General features: G+C 53.6%; 1 protein-coding gene across 4 annotated transcripts in view; it reads right to left on the reverse strand.

Annotated features, from left to right (window-relative positions):
• VWF (von Willebrand factor) overlaps positions 1-17,147 on the reverse strand; it is a 156,082-nt gene that overhangs the window by 44,069 nt on the left and 94,866 nt on the right. For 3 of the 4 annotated variants that reach the window (XM_036865019.1, XM_036865018.1, XM_036865020.1), the window contains 10 exons: positions 17,023-17,126; positions 15,869-16,007; positions 13,205-13,339; positions 10,160-10,306; positions 7,836-7,976; positions 7,581-7,694; positions 5,593-5,749; positions 4,836-4,994; positions 4,041-4,176; positions 1,314-2,692 (listed from right to left, as the gene is read on the reverse strand). In XM_036865019.1, the coding sequence (XP_036720914.1) occupies positions 1,314-2,692; positions 4,041-4,176; positions 4,836-4,994; positions 5,593-5,749; positions 7,581-7,694; positions 7,836-7,976; positions 10,160-10,306; positions 13,205-13,339; positions 15,869-16,007; positions 17,023-17,126 (2,611 nt within the window). The remainder of the gene's footprint in view (positions 1-1,313; positions 2,693-4,040; positions 4,177-4,835; positions 4,995-5,592; positions 5,750-7,580; positions 7,695-7,835; positions 7,977-10,159; positions 10,307-13,204; positions 13,340-15,868; positions 16,008-17,022; positions 17,127-17,147) is intronic. The other variant, XM_036865021.1, reaches the window with a different exon arrangement.

Consider the following 17,147-nt stretch of genomic DNA (forward strand, 5'->3'; position numbering starts at 1 on the left):
CAGGCGGCGCCACAAAGGGGAGGCGTGTCCCCCAGTTCTGCACCTCGGCAGCTGGCGCCAGGCAGCAGGGAAGGGGGCCGTGAGTCCCCGGGGTCTGGAGGCATTGGGGAGACTCCAACTCCCCCCAAAGGCAGCTTAAATGCTACAGATGGAAGCAAGAGGCATCCTCTCCCTCCATTTCGGGGGCCGCAACTCCTCTAGAACTGAGTGAAATACTGGAGCAGAAAACAGGCAGATGACAAAAGGAAACAGGGCAGCGCATCCCTGGAAGGTGGGCTTGTGTGTCCTCAGGTCTCACGGGGCACGCAAGGAGCTAGGAGGTGATCCGATTACAAATGCCTAAAGCTCATGTTAATGTTTGGGAACAGGGTCACGATCGCAGTGAGGAAACAAGCTCTGGCCCAAACACTGTGCTGAGATTTGATGATGCTACTACTGAAACAGCACGAGAATTTAGATAAATCTGTGGCTCTGATTAAAACAAAAACAAAGAAACAAAGGCACAGATTACAAGTGTGGGCATCAAGAGACGGTAAAAGAAGGCTAGTGATTCTGGGGTGGTCCCAACCACACCAAATAAAGATGTTGAAGAGCTAGGAATTGACGTCTCGTTAGTATCAGTTAAGAAGGTAATAATAACAGCAGTGGAGTTAAGTCATTTTTGAGCACTTGCTGAGTACTGGGTACTGCTGTAAACATTTTACAAGTACTGTTATTACCACCATTTTACAGATGAGGAGACTGATGGACACAGAGGTACTTGCCCAAAACTACCCCCAAATTATTACCAAAATAATTGCCAAAAATTACCCAGCTAGTAGGTGCCAGAGGTGAGATTCAAACTAAGGCAGCCCGGCTCCAGAATCTACTGGACTTCCTGGCCTTGCCCCGAAGAATGTCAGGTGCTGAGAAAAAATTTATCCACCCAGTGTGGTAAAAAAGCTGATAGTCACCAAATTTAACAGGTTACCTCCAAGGCAGGGAGAGGAATTGGGGTGGGGATGAGGCTATATGGTAAAGTAGGACTTGTATTTTTTTTTACTCCATATCCTGGTTTTGCTTAAATTTTAATAATAAGCTTGCATTACCTTTGAATTTTCAAACTCAGACAATAAGAAAAGATCCTTCCCCCCCACAAAGATCACAGGTGCTGTTCCCTGCCCGGGAGGTGAGGAAACGCAGACACTCAGAAGGCAGGGGTCTGACCGAAGGCACAGAGCAGGCAAGCCAGATCTGAACCTGAGAATCGCGTCTCCACCAAGGCTGCCCCCAGCGCCCCCAAGTCCTCGCCCCCATGCGAGGCACCCGCCTACCTGGGATGGGGGCGAGGGTGGGGAGAGGCGGCCCCTCTCTGGAGCAGCACCTCTGCAGCACCAGATCAGGAGCCTCTCGGGGGAGCGTCTCGAAGTCCTTGATGAAGATGGGGGTCTGGGGCCAGCCGATCTTCTCCAGCTCCTGCACGTCCACGCGAGGTCCCACTCCGATGGGCACCACCTGGATGTCTCCGGGCATCCGCCTGATCTCATCTGAGGCCGGGCTCCCCGTGACCATGTAGACCAGGTTGGGCGCCTGCTCCCGGTCCCCCTGGCTGGCCGAGAAGCTGTGCTCCGACAGGTACTGCAGGGCCAGCCCGGTGTTGGTCCGGTTGCCACCCCGGTAGCGGATCTCCCGCAGCCGCTGCAGGACGTCCTCCTTGGACTGCCCCTCCCTGAAGGAGTGCTCCACGGTCACCACGTATGAGTACTGCAGCACCGTGACGTGGACACCGTCCCGGGCCACGTCCATCTGCCGGATCACCTCCTCCAAGAACTCTGTGCTCCTGTTGAAGTTGGCCTCGCCCACGTTGTCCGACCCTTCCAGGAGGAATGCCACATCCAGGACCACGGAGGTCCTCCTGGGCGCCAGCGTCGACGTCCCCGGGAGCTCCGGCGCCACGGTGACCTGGGCCGTGAGCGGGCGCTGCGTGAGGGCCGGCGCTTCGGGGGCGAGGTCGCAGAGGTAGCTGATGATCTCGTCCCTCCGCTGCTCCAGCTCCTCCACACTGCTGAGCACAAAGGCTTTGTTCTCGGGGGCCTGCTTCTCGATGAGGCGGATCTGCCTGAGGCTGGCGTGGGGCCCGATGCCCACGGGGACCACGACGACCTTCTTCTTCTTCAGGCCCTGGACGTAGCGGACCAAGTTCCGGGCCAGCCTGGGGGGCTCCTGGCTGGCCGTGAGCAGCAGGGCCACGCGGGAGGCCTCAGGCCGGTCAACCTTGCTGAAAACCTGGAAGAGCGCGTACTTCAAGACCTCGCTGACAGAGGCCACCTCACTGCCCGCGTACTTCACCTGCCCGGCGACGCGCCGCAGCTCCGACGGCCGCTTCCGGTCCTGCAGTGCGATGTAGGCGTGGGAGCCGTCGTGGTACTCCACCACGGCCACGCGGATGCGCGTCTGGGAGATATGCAGACGCTCCATCACGCCCACCACGAACGCCTTCAGCGTCTCGAAGTCGGCCTCAGACAGCTTGGAGGAGCCGTCCAGCAGGAAGACTAGGTCCAGAAGTTTGCTGCAGAAGAAGTCGTGCAGGGGCGGCTCCGGCGTGTCCTCCGCGTACGGGGTGGTGAAGCCGACCGGGCCTTCTGTGGGGGGCACCGCCAGGCCTCCCGGTTCCCTGCAGGCTTCACAGGTGAGGCTGACACCATCACAGTGACTGCAAGAGGGGAGAGACCGAAATGGTTCAGGAAGAACCTCTGGGCACTTCCCAGCCCACTGAACCCGAGCCCCCAAGGAACACTCCCCACTCGAGAGAGACACCATGTTTAACATAGCCCCCAAGCAGCCCCCCTACACACACACACACACACACACACACACACACACACACACACACACACACACACACACACACACACACACACACACACACACACACACACACTTCCCTTGAGTTTTGATCCCCTTCAAAGCCAAAGCTTTCACCCACCCTAGGACCTGAAAAAGAATCTTTCTTCTTTCTTAGCAATCCACACAGCCATTCAAAGTTGGTTTATTTTCAACCTATGTCTCTAGCAACATAAATATTTAATTATAGTCCAAGCCTTCTCCCAAATATCTCCAAAGACAAATACTGCTCTAAAATGTTGATGCTGACCAGGCCTCATAAATGTTCTATCAAAGATAAATGCTTTTCAGTATTTATTACAACAGAATTTAAGCTGCATGAATTCTGTACTATGTTAACATGTTGGGCCTTAAGGAATTGAGGAAAACTGGAGTAAAATCATTTCAGAGAGATGAATAAAGATTCAAAATCCCAGCTTTATCTGGCAGAATAAAGTATTGGGAGTGGTATACGGGGGTCTCCAAGATGTTAGACGGAGAAAGACAGTGACTCACTCATTCTTTCTTGCCATGGACCCACCGTTTACACCCATCATGTGCCAGGGTCTAGCTATGCTCCACGCCCAGCCCCAAGGCCCCCACACGAATTCTCACCCCACCAGGCCAAATTCCCAATCCCCTGGTCACTTCTCTCTTTCACCAGTGTCCTGGAAAGTGGCAGGCTCTGCCAGACCACAGGAGAAATCAAGCTGCCTGTGGCGGAGACCCACACAGGCTAGAACCTTCTCCTTCAAGCCCGGTGGGAGCCCGGGGGCAGTGACCCGTGACTCCCAGTTACAAGAGCCGCATCCTGGGACCTTGGCCATGGCCCGAGGTGTCTGTGCCCCACTGCAGAGTCAGGCGCTCCACCTCGCTTCCTCCTCTGCATCCCCACCTCCAGTAAAAAAGAAATCTGACTTCCATAGATGCCTGTCCCCGGACTAGATGCCACCTCCAAGGATAAGAAGAGACCACGTCATTCCTTCAGCAAGAAGAGGTAAAAAAAACCTAAATCTCTTGAGAGATATTTCCTGGAAAAGAAATATAGCCTGTCCTCAAAGACACAGAAGCAAAGTAAGTAAGAACAGGACATTCTTCCCCAAACCGACACTTCTGAGCAGGCCCCCAGGTTAGACAGTAAGACCCATCACTTCGGACAACCAGGGGGACTCTTTTACCAAATCTGGCAGTGCTCAGGGTCCCCGGGGTTCAAGGTGATTTTCTTCCCGGGGGCTAAGCGCCGGCCGGCCACCTCGCACACAGGGCAGTCTTCAGGGTTGACGCAGGTCTGCAAAAGCTCATCCAAGATTTTCCCTGCATGAGAAGCCTCTCGTTAGGAGCCAAAGTTCCCACCTTTCCCACAAGGAAGGCTCTCCTTGCGCTAAAAGGCCTGTCCCAGCTCTGCCTGCCTCCCCCAAGGGTCCCCTCACCGCTTAGGGAGCATCTTTCTTTCTGAAAAATTAGGAGGGGGTTGTTCCTTCCCCCACCTCGCCTCCTCCAAACCCCACGACAAAGCAAATCTTATCTCCAAGGGTCTTTTTGCTCCTCCACGGAAGAAGATATCTGATAACTCTAGATCTGTGCTATCCAGTACTGTAGCCAGTAACCACGTGTGGCTGGTTACACTTAAATCTAAATTAAGTAACGTTCAATAAAACTGAACATTCAATTCCTCAGACACACGAGCCACATTTGAATAGAACTTTCCCAGCACTGCAGAAAGTTCTGCCAGAAAGTGCTGCTCTAGATGATACGCCCATAAACAGACCCCAGAAGCATTGCATGGGAGCTCAGCTTGACAAAAACCACAGCTGGCCTGGCTTTGGTGGAAGGACGTGGAAACAGGACCTAGGGTAGTGGGGCCGGGGACAGGGCGCCACCAGGCGAGGCCGAGAAGAAGCAGGGCAGGGGGTCAGCTTTTCTGAGACCCATCCCAGCCCTCCACCCCTTCCCCGCGGGGGCCAGGGCCTCACCCGGAGGGCAGTGTGCGTGGCAGCCCTCCACACACTGCACGGGGCAGGCCAGCGGCTCAGGGTGCTGGCACGTGACGGGACACGCAGGCGCACAGCTGTTGTAGCGCCACTCACACTGGTACCCGTTCTCCCGCAGGTTCCGCTCCTCGCAGTTCTGGGCTGTGCAGACCCCCAAACAGGCAGGACCGTTATTAAAGCACCGGGCAACCCTGGGCAACCCCGGACAGACGGCGGGAGACCCAGACAGACGGCCCCGAGGAGGGGATGATGGTACTGGGGAACTACGGCGTGACCCACGCGAGAGGCGTCTAGGCTTTGAGAGCCCCTGAGCCAGGACCCTAGTGGTTCTGACTCCATTTTCCTTATAAACACGATCAACCACTTACGTGCAGGAAGGAAGACGCAGCCTAAGTGTCTGAGCTGCCTGACCACGACGGCAAATGTGATCGTGTCTAATCACAGACACTCTGACCGCCTTCTTCTCTTCGTCACTGCTCCCTCTTCTCCATTTCCCTGAATTTCTCCCCATTACTGTCTTCAGTCTCTCTCCATTACTCTCTCCCCATTACTGTCTTCAATCCCATGCCTCCTCATGCCCATGCACGTCCTAACCCCCTTCAGCCTCGGCCATCACCCCCGCATGGGTCTCTGTCTTCTCCCCCGCCAAGGTGTCCTTCCTCACCCCCCAAGGTCCCAAGGTCTAGATGCGTGAGGGGGGAGGGGCGTGTCTGGGACCACGAGGGGCAGCAGGACTCACGGCACGACGCGGCCGTCCTCCAGGCCACCACCTCGCCGTGCCGGGCACACACGTGGGCGTAGGCGGCGACGATGTCGCAGAAGCAGGCACAGTCCCCGATGGATTCGCAGGAGCAGGTGTCGTAGATGCAAGCATCCAGGTACGGCTCGGGGTCCACCTGCAAGGGAGACGCAGGTGGCCTGGGCTGCACTTGGGGACTCTGGCTCTTGGTCTGGGCGTGAATGTTCCAGTGGTCAGAGGAGGGGCAGGGGCTCCGGGCAGAAGGAAAGATGTGAGGCAATGGTCCCAAGGAGGGAATGGGTAAAAAGGCAGAAATCCTACGTTCTTATGTGGAGTCCAGCAAGAAAAGGGGAAAAAAGCAACCCTGCCAGTCTCTCTAGAAGAGATGTGCCTGAGAATTTTTCAAAAGAACATTCCTTTCTGTCCATCTGTCCACGTACCTGCTCAGCCATCCATCCATCGCCATAAGCCACTCCCACCCTCTTGGGTGTCTGCGTGTTTTACATAAACACCACACACACACACACACACACACACACACACACACACACTCTTTCCTGGCCTCCACTCAGCAGAGAGACTGAGGAAACACATCAGGACCACTCACACTGTCTTGCTGAAATGCTACAGGCTAGCGTGCTGGACCGTGGCCGGCCCGGTGCTCCTGAACTCCGACCCTCAATCTCCCCGGAGGGGAAGCCCACCCTCGGTTCATGTTCAATCTCAGGAACCACCTCTCACCTTCGGCTGCCCCAGACGTGCCCCCCACACCCTTGTTCAGGGCAGTTGTGGTGAGAATGAATTCGGACGTTAAGCCGGTCACTGTGCCCAACAGCCCTGGTTTCCCTGACCCTCTCACTGTCTCCGCCCTTCCAGCCCAGGTGCCTCGGGTCTCCACCAAACCAGGGGATCCTAAGTATCCTTCGGGTCCTGAGGGATTAAAAATCACTGGATGGACAGAAAGAGCTGAGATACAGGTGTTCAACCAGTGACTCCCACGAGGGAGGTGCCACGGAGCAGCATGCGTGTGTACCTGGCTGTGTGTGTGCGTGTGTGTATGTACATATATACACACACATACCCACACATACACAGGTGTGCGTATATACGTTCATACAGAGATAGAGAGAAAATTGCACTGAAACTTGTTTAGGGAATTCCTCATCACCATGTGAGATAAAGACACAAAAAGAACCTGCTGTAGAGCACAGGGAACTGTACTCAATAGTCTGTAATGGCCTATATGGGAATAGAATCTAAAAAAAAAGAGTGGATATATGTATAGGTATAACTGATGCACTTTGCTGTACAGCAGAAACTAACACAGCATTGTAAATCAACTATACTGCAATAAAATTTTTTTTTAAATAAAATAAAATAGATAACCAACAAGGACCTACTGTATAGCACAGGGAACTCTGCTCAATACTCTGTAATAACCTTAATGGGAAAAGAATTTGAAAAAGAACAGACACATGTATATGTATAACTGAATCCCTTTGCTGTACATCTGAAACACAGCATTGTTAATCAACTATATTCCAATATAAAATAAAAATTAAACAACAACAACAAAAGACACAAAAAGAAGCCACAAAATGCGGGCTCAAAATCTGGCTTTAAGACCAGAAAAGAGTTTCCGCGAGACAAGACCTGGGAACGGGGGCAGCGGCGGGGTGCCCGGGGCCAGAGACACGGTGGGGATGGGAGAAGGAAACTCCCGCTCTAATGCTGGAGACAAGATAATCTGTGGGCGACAAACCCTAAGACTGAGGCTGGAAGAGCAGCAGCATCGGAAGCCCAGAGAGCCAGGTACTGCACAGAAGAAAAATGATCTGCCGGGCATTGCTCTCCTCACACACCCTCAGTTATTCTTTCTGTGCCCCAGCCTCAAGCCAAGAGAGGGGAGCAGCTGCAGACGATTTCTGAGGCGCCTGGAAGCATCCACAGCTGGAAGCGCCTGCCCCCAGGGGCCCCGCCGCCCTCACCAGCCTGTTGCACTCCTGGAAAATGTCGCTGGTCAGGACACTGCAGGAGGAATCCACCATCGTCTGCTTCATGACGTTGTTGTGGCAGGTGGCAGGGGATGGGTCCAGTGGCACCTGGGGAACCAGGCAGGAGTACACAGATGGACCCGGAAGAGTCAACCCGGAAGGGCTCCAAGAGGCCCTCTCCCCGAGCTCTGCCCCCGTCACAGGCCATAGCACCCACCGCCCACGGTCCGCACCGCGACCCCGACCTACTTTCTGGGTGTCGGCGCACCGCGGGCTCACTTTCCAGGAATTCCCAAAGTCCACGGGGTCTTCCTCCACTTGGAGGCTACTGCTGGTGAGGTCGTTGTTCTGGATGCCGTCAAAATTCCCACACAGGCCACACACCCGTTCCTGGGGGACCAGTTGGGAGCATAAGCTTTGCAAACCTCAGAGCAAACTCGCTGAGTCAGGAAAGCGAGGGTTCCAGGCAGCATGGGAGGCAGGCTCGCCTGAGGAAGAGGAGGATGGGAGGGGACAGGGAGGGAGACGCAGAAGGAGACCAGGGTGATCAGCAAAGTCTTGACCTTGCCAAGGCCTTTTCCTGGCTTCCACATTGACCTCATGTTAAGGTTAAGGAAACCAAGGTCATTCACAAAGAGAGGCGGCCCGTCCATGTCCCTTGGATGGCCAACTCGGCTGCCCGGGCCCTGGTGTCTGCAGTATAAACCATCAGCTGCCCCAGTAAGGGTCTGAGCAGAAGAGGAGCTGGTCCAGCATTACACCAATGAGAGTGTAAGAAGTCTGAGGAGGGAACGTTCTCGTCCTACTTGACCGTGGACAGGTGAGTCGCTTACCTAAACAACTGCAGCCTGTTCAGAGCAGGCTGGCCAGCACTAAATGCCACCAGGGCTGACATAATATCTTACTCAATTCCATGTTCACCTATCATGGGCTGCAGGACACAAGTCCTGACCAACTAATGAATGAATGGGTGGAAACCATCACATAAGAACCATGGACAAAACCGGAGCTATTTGGCCTGGAAAAGAAAGGATGCCATGCTCTTAGAACAAATTTGGAGCCCTGCCTCGGGACAAAGAGATGTGACTTATTCTATTTTGCTGGGAAACATGGACAAAAGGACAAAGATCTTTACATGGCCCAACAGCCCCCATGGCATGGCCCCTGCCCCGTCCCTGCCCTTGTTAACTACCAGTCACCCCAAGCCCCTCCTCTCCAGCCGCCCTGGCCTCCGTGTCCAAACACAAACGCCGTCCACCTCAGGGCCTTGGCACCTGCTACTCCATCTGCCTGAATTCTCGAGTCAGGATATTTACGTGGCACCCTCCCTCCCTTCCACAAAGACTCCACTCACACCCTTTGAGACAGGTCTCATCAGACCAACCAATCTAAAACACACAATATCCCCACTAGAATATGATCTCCACCAAGGTTGTTGTAGACAAAACCATGGTGCCCGCAAAGATATCCACGTTCTCATCCCCAGAAGCAGGAATATGTTACCACACACGGCAAAAGGAACTTTGCAGGTGTGATTGCATTAAGGATCCTGAGATGGGAAGATTGTCCTGGATCATCTAGGTGGGCTCAGTGTAATCACAGGGTCTTATGAGGGGCACAGAAGTCAGAGTGAGAAATGTGATGTGACAGAGAGAAGCAGAGAGAGTGCAAGACGCTATGCTGTTGGCTTTGACGATGGAGGATGGGACCACAGCCAAGGGACGCGGGCAGCCCCAGAAGCTAGGAAAGGCAAGAAGACAGATTTTCCCCTAAAGCCACCAGAAGGAATGCAGCCCTGCCGACCAACTTTATACTTTGGGCCTCCAGAACCAGAAGATAATCTATTTGTGTTGCTTTTTTAAGCCACTAAGTTTGTTGTAATTTGTTATAGCAGCAATAGGAAACTGATACAAAGTTAAGATACATATATATGTAACTATATGTATATATGTATATATAGTTATATATAGTTCTTTCCCTGCTGTGTCCACAGTGCCTAGAACAGTTGCTGGGAAGGTCGGTCCTGCCACCAGGGCAGCCAGAGCACTTGTCACATTCATGCCAGTTAGAGAAAGTGAAGTCCCAGCAAACCCTCGGAACCTGGGCAGATACTGCAAGCAGCTTTCCCCAGAGCAGGTGACATGCAGCTTCACCGCAAGCATCGGCCGGTGCTGGCCTGTGGCCCCGTGGGAGGGCGCACCCGGAACGCTCTGCAGAGTTATAATAACATCATGCATGACCGTTTGCCTCTTGAGGTTAAGAAACCTTAAGAATAGCTCTTGCCCAATCTTTTCTTTCCTTCCTTTGTGGATATAAACCGCTTGCTTAGCAAGGCCAGTCAAGGGACTGTTTGCAGGGTCCGGGAGCCCTCCATCCTTCTCAGAGGCAGCCTGTCTCGGGAAACAGCCAAGGCGAACTCTAACACTTGAGTCTTATTTGCATCAGGAGGGAGGCCGGACTAGGTGACCACCTCCCCCTCCCCCAAGACGGCGGGCGGGGGCCTCGGGCTGCTGCTCAGGAAGCTGAAGATGCAAACAGACAGGACGAGGAGGAAGCGGAGAAGGGCCACCCACCTGGTAAGTCTGCTTCAGGAACACGGAGATACCCAGGTGGCGGTCCCAGACCACGGAGAGGGTCTTGCCCAGCAGCACGGTGATGTACAGGCCGGACTCCACCACCTCAAAGTAAGTCTCATCCTTCATGGACCTCTTCACGCTCACCTGAGGGAGGACGCAGTGTGAGACCAGGACAGTGATGGTCAGGTGTAAGGCCCGGCTCCCCCCCCGCCCCGCGGCCCTCCAGAGCCGCTGGTCATTTGCCCCGTTCGGCCAGAGCTGCGTCCATCTTGCCTACCTCTCTCCAAGAATCCTAGGATAAAGAGGTGGCAGCAAAATCGTAATTACGAAATTAAAAATACAATGAAACCTACTGGCAGAAGATCACCTACCACGTCATGAAAAGAATTTTTTGGACACTTGATCATTAAATACACATGGTCCCCTGAAGAGGTTTTTAATGTGGTGATGATTTTAAGCACCTCTAGGCAACTGATTTAAAATGGACCTAGAGACTGTCATACAGAGTGAAGTAAGTCAGAAAGAGAAAAACAAATACCGTATGCTAACGCATATATATGGAATCTAGAAAAATGGTACTGATGAAACTAGGGGCAGGGCAGGAATAAAGACGCAGACGTAGAGAATGGACTTGAGGACGTGGGGAGGGGGAAGGGTAAGCTGGGACGAAGTGAGAGAGTGGCAGGGACATATATACACTACCAAATGTAAAACAGATAGCTAGTGGGAAGCAGCTGCATAGCACAGGGAGATCAGCTTGGTGCTCTGTGACCACCTAGAGGGGTGGGATAGGGAGGGTGGAAGGGAGATGCAAGAGGGAGGAGATATGGGAACATATGTATATGTATAGCTGATTCACTTTGTTATAAAGCAGAAACTAACGCACCATTGTAAAGCAATTATACTCCAATAAAGATGTTAAAAAAAAATAAATGAATTAAATAAAATAAAATCCCTTATTGGCTTATTAAAAAAAAAATCCACCCCTTTATTAAAACGAGCACTAGATTCTCCCCTTTCCTCCCGTCTCCCACTCGAGTTGCCGTCAGCAGGAGTCAGAGCTGAACAGGGAGACGGGGAAGCTCGGCCCTGGAAGCAGGAATCCCAGACTTCAGCCCCCAAAGGACCTGAGCCCTTGACTCCGCTGACTCGCTGCCGGTGCCGAGCCCTCCCCGCCCGTTTCACGGTACTTGGCTGACCATCTAACCCATAAGACTGAGGCTGACGCTAAGAACTTGTCACCCCTTCGCCAAGGTCCTCTCCCTGGGGACACACCACAGGCAGAGCCTCCCACTCTATGTCACCACTGTCATCTGTCCTAAGTCGAACTGTCCCTGAAATGGACACGGCTGACCCAAGTCAACAGGTCCTGCTTGCTCCACAGCTACCTTCTCTAAGGGAGGAGAATTCACCTCCCATCCCCTGGTATCAGCGGTGGGTATTTGCCAGTAGGCAGCATGTGGGCTGAGGCCACGGAACAAAATGAAGATACGGGGAAGGGGTGAGCCCAGACCCAGGACTCCCAGCTACCGATGTGGCCAGCCCAGCACAGCTGTGCTCCAGGGACCCCCGCCGCTTCAGACGCAGGTTCCTGGGTCCCACCCAGACCTGAGCCAGGACCTCAGGGTGGACCCGAAGGTTGGTGTCTTAAACAAGGTCTCCTGGGTGGTTCTCGGGTAGACTTCTGAGAGCCACTCCATGAGCTCTTAGCACACAGGGCCTGAGTCTGTGCACTTTGAGCTCTTTAGAAAAGATTTTATCTGAAAAGAACCGAAAAACGTAAAAGAAGGTAAAAATCCCCCCAAACACCATCACCTCCCAAAATACATATTTATATATGCATGTGTATATATATTTGTATGTATAAGTGTGTATATACTTGTATATATATTATATGTGTATATATATGTATATGTATATGTGTGTATATATTTCTGCGAATAATATATGTATACAAGTGGGTATATGTGTGTATCCATTTGTATATAATATATATGTGGGTATATAATATATACTATATATGTGTGTATATGCGTGTATATATTTGTATATATATGTAAATGTGGGATATATCTGTATATTATGTACACGTGTATATTTGTATGTATAGTATATGTGCATATATGTGTGTATACATTTGTATATATAATACGTATAACTGTGGGTATATAATATATATGTATATGTGTGTATATTTGTATGTATAATATTTGTGTACATGTGTGTACATTCATATATATAATACATAAAACTGTGGGTATATAATACATATGTATTTGTGTGTATACTTGTATGCATAATATATGTGTATATGTGTGTATACATTTGTATATATAACACATATGTGGGATTTAATATATATGTATATGTGTGTATTGTGTATAACATATTTGCATTTATAATGTATGTGTACATATGTGTGCATACATTTGTATACATTATATTTATATATATATGTGGGTATATAATATATATGTATATATGTGTGTATACGTTTGTATATATAATATATATATGTGGGCTATAATATATATGTATATGTGTGTATGATATATTTGTATGTATAATATATGTGTGTGTACATTTGTATATATAATATATATAACTGTGGGTATATAATATATGTGTGTATGTATAATATACTCGTGTGTGTGTATATTTGTATATATAGTGCGTATATAATATATATGTATATATGTGTGTGTATATACGTATTCCTATATGAAAGTCCTCCCGCCCTCCCATCTCCCCGCGCCTCCAGAGGTCAGCCCTGGCTCTCCCGACACTGGTGCAGATACGGTTACACACCCTTCTCCACATGTGTGTCTGCACTTCCTTCCACTAAAATGGATCGTGTCATCTGTCACCATGTGCCACCTGCCCCCCTCACAGGACGAGGCGAGGTCAGAGGATACAGCGCTACCGCATCTCTCCACTGGCTGCACGACGTCCCACCCACACACGTTCTGGACGAACACTCGGCATGTGCTCTTCATCAGCCGACGGAGGGACGTGAGGGTGGAGGGACGAGCTCACACTCACCTCCCCATCGAACAGCTCAATCTCGCCTCCGTCCACCAGGATGGTGACGCGCTTCCTGCATTTCAGGGAGGGGTAGCTGCACCCCTCGTTCCCCACCAGGATCCGGAAGGTCCCAGGGTTACTGTCACAGTAATCCTGGGGAAAGACAGGTGTCAGGATAGAAACACTATCCCTGCTACTCCTCCCCAGATCACAGACTGGCGTCCCATCACCTCAGGCCTTTGAAGGATGTGTTCCAGGAGGTTGCCGTGTCCACGTGTGTGTGTGAGAGAGAAACAGACAGAGACGGAGGACACTCACAGGTGTGTCATCCTCAGCCATTGCCTATGAACCAGGTGCCTACAGTCAGGTGGGGGGGGTGAGGGGTGGGAGGGAGAGAAGGAGGGACACAGGGAGAGGGAGCGTGGACCCGTCAGCCTACAGCTCCCCCGAGCCTGTTAGTCCAGCCTCAGCCGGGGAACCAGCACAGCCCAGCCACGCGGCACGTGGCAGCCCTAAGTTCCGGTGGAGTCCCTCTGGACTGCTGGCCCAGAACAGTAACCAGAGACTGCCGGACCTGAGCTTCATCCCAGCAGGGAACAGAGCGTGCGGGACCGCTGGTCCTCGCTGGGGAATCGCATAGGAAGGAAGCAAAAGCGGACACGTTTCTGGCAAACATCTCCCATGGTGGCTATTGCTGTGATGGGATGGGAAAAAATACACCCAACACAGAAAAGCTAGGGGTGGGCCTTGTTTCTGCCACTTACTGGATAATACTGAGTAAGTCACTTACTTACCTCTCTGACCCTCATACACACACACACACACACACACACACACAGAGGCACACGTACAGAGACACACGTTCATATACACACAAAGACACATACACACACATACATGCATACCACACACACACATATATAACAGACATGCATGCACACACACAGACACACACACATACACTCACACATACATACATTCCCCACACATGATGTGCCCCTCTGTAAGATGGGATCCGCCAACTTGATGGGATTGGTGGGTTAAACGGGTTTGTCTTGGGTTAATGGGGCTGTTAGGTTAATGAGTTTGTGTTGGGTTAATAGGAATGTTAGGTTAAACGGGTTTGTGTTGGGTTAATGGGATTGTGAAAGTTAAAAGAGGGAACGAAGGTACAAGTGCTTTGTCACCAGCTGAGATTTTTCTGAGAGGAGGAAGGGAGGAAAGGGACGGGGACCCCGGACAAAGTATCAGAGGGGACAACGGCACTGGCGGTGGGGCAGGAAAAGCAGCCCCACGAGGGGCACGACTCGGAGGGGCTCCGACTGGCCCACCTGGCCAGCTTCTCCTAGGCAGGAAGAGCTGGGGCGGTAGGTCTGACCGGCCCCTCTCGTTGCATTGAAATGTCGTGTTTTCTGGGTGCTCAGATCTGAACCTGGCCGGGGAGTGGAGCCCCAGAGCTGGTGTCACCCCATCTTTTGCTACCAAGGCTGGGAGGCAGACAGATAACAGAAAGACGGGCTTCCATAGACGATGTGTGGGAAAGCCCTAGAGGGTTCCTGGGTGTGGGTAAAAGCATTTCGTGGGGTGCAGGCCCGTCTCCCCAGCACGCCGCCCACCTCTCTGGGGCCAGCCTGGGGCGCAGGCCAGAGGCAGGGGGCTCGCTCCCCGCGCGCTGGGCAGGCGTCATGCTTGGTGCCCCACCCTCGTTGCCTGACTCCCGGGCCCTGCAGCTCTGTCTCTGGGGCTGAGGCTCCCTCGGGTCTGTGGTCCTCCCTGCAGCCCACACTGAGCCCCCTCCCCGGCCGCTCCTGAGAGTGGAGACGGAGAGACCACGCTTGTTTAAGCTGCGCAGAGTCCAGCCGCCTCGAGGGCAAAGCGCTCAGCCCTCCTTGCTCACCCGCGTCGGTGTCACCCAGCAAGAGGAACTTGCAGGAATCCGTGGGCGGGAAAGGGGGCCAAGCAGCCCTCCCTCAGCAGCTAGGATTCCCCCAGGCTGCTCCTCGGCCTGCCGGGCAGCGGGACCTTCTGTACCCGCACCCCCTCGCCCCCTCCCCGTTCTGAGCTGCAGAGGTTAGAAAGGAAAACGGTGGAGAATGCGATGGAATGGAATGGGGACTTCCCCGGCGGTCCAGCGGTTAGGACCCTGCGCTCTCACTGCCGAGGGCCCGGGTTCAATCCCTGGTTGGGGAACTAAGATCCCACAAGCCTCGAGGTGCGGCAAAAAAAAAAAAAAAAAAGAATAGAATAGAACAGAGTAACATAGAATAGAATCACAAGGCGGGAACCAAACTCCAGGGGTCATTTCAACCTTCCCTGAGCGGGCTGTTCACTGCCCAAGGGTGCTGGCAGGAAGGGTGCTGGGGCGCCACTCCCCACTGGTCCCCTGACTGAGGCCGTGTCTGCCAGAAGGAACGGGAGCCTTCCTCTCATTCCACCGTGCTGGGACTGGGGCGGATGGGAGCCTGCCCCGCACCAAGGCCAGTCAACGAATGAGCTTCCGTCCCGTCCTGGGAGGCGTGCAGGCGAGCTGGAGGAACCCAGCAGTCACTCGAGTCTCGAGGTCCTGCCTCTCCAGGGGCTGGAAAATCACCCCCGTAGAAACCAGCCCCCAGAGCTGTTTCCACCGACACAATGGTGGTGTCCGGCCTGGGAGCACACCCGGCCCCCGACCCCTGCTCTCACCTGTGCCAGGACGTACTGGCACTCCCCGGGGAACAGGTACTTGAGCCCGTCAAAGGTGAGGTAGTGAGCCAGGCCCAGGGCGGAGCACGTGGCATCGCACACGTGGTCCGTGCAGTTCCACTTCCGGTCCCGACAGACACTGGGAACAGGATGAGGGGGGTGAGGGCGGGGCCCTCGGGCGTCGGGACCGCGAGGACGCCACCCACCCTCCAGGAGGCCTCAGGAAGCGTTGGGAGGGTGGTCTGCAGCCTGTGGATCGGACCTCACAGGGCCCCACCATCATGAACCCACACATTTTTAGAGCACGGGGCCCAGGAGGAGAGGGAAGCCACACTGACCCCCCGTCACGAGGCAAAGAAGGGCCCTGGTTGGCCGAGGTGACCCGGGGACACTCTGTCACCACCTGCTCCGGACGTGCCAAAGCCCAGCCTCCCAGGACATCACCTGGGAGGGGCCACAGGGTCTCTACGGAAAAGACACTGAGGCCGATAGCCCCTCTGAGGCTAAGGGGACACACGTCCAGAATGGCAGGAAAATTCTGAGCTGGGGAAACGGTGACCAGCTGTGAGCTTCTGCCAGGAGAGGGTGGGCAGCAATGTGTGTAAACCCACAGCGACTTGCCGGCTGCCCTATGGCCCCATCCCTCCGCCCAGTAACAGAGCCGACGTCAGGAAGCCCGACAGGGGCGGCAGCGGTGGAAAGCTCAGACCTCAGGCCCCAGACGCTAAGCCCCTTCCTGCCTGTCCCCGTGGCCCTTCACTAAAGTTGTGCACTGCCCCAAAGAAAGGCACGGTGAGTGAGCAGAGCCCGGGGCTGTGTGAAGGACGGTCTCCTTCCCGGCAAGCACACTTGCAATATGGCTGGGGGACAGGACAAGGCCAGAGAAGGACCCCTGATCCCATGCCCTGGGAACAGCTTGGTCACACATGCAGTGACGGATATGGCCCTTATCTTCCCCAGGAAACACTGCTGTCCAGAAAGTGTCCCCGTGGGGCGAGTACACGGGACGATAAAGTCTCCCATTTGACAGGTGGAGAAACAGAGGCACAGAGAAAAGGAAAGGAGCAGCCACGTTAGCACGGGTGGGAGGCGAGCAAGTGCCAGAGCACCCCGTCCCCCGTCCCCAGCGCCCCTGGAACCCTTCCCGGCCTCACCAAGTGTTGCAGTCCACCTTCACCGTCTCGCCGGGGCTGTACTCTCTGCCCTGGTGGAAGCAGGGACACCTTTCCAGGGCCACACACCTGTTCTCCTGCCGGACCTAAGGGAAAGCGATCCAAGA

This window comes from Balaenoptera musculus, chromosome 10 (assembly GCF_009873245.2).
Source record: "Balaenoptera musculus isolate JJ_BM4_2016_0621 chromosome 10, mBalMus1.pri.v3, whole genome shotgun sequence".
NCBI lineage: Eukaryota > Metazoa > Chordata > Mammalia > Artiodactyla > Balaenopteridae > Balaenoptera > Balaenoptera musculus.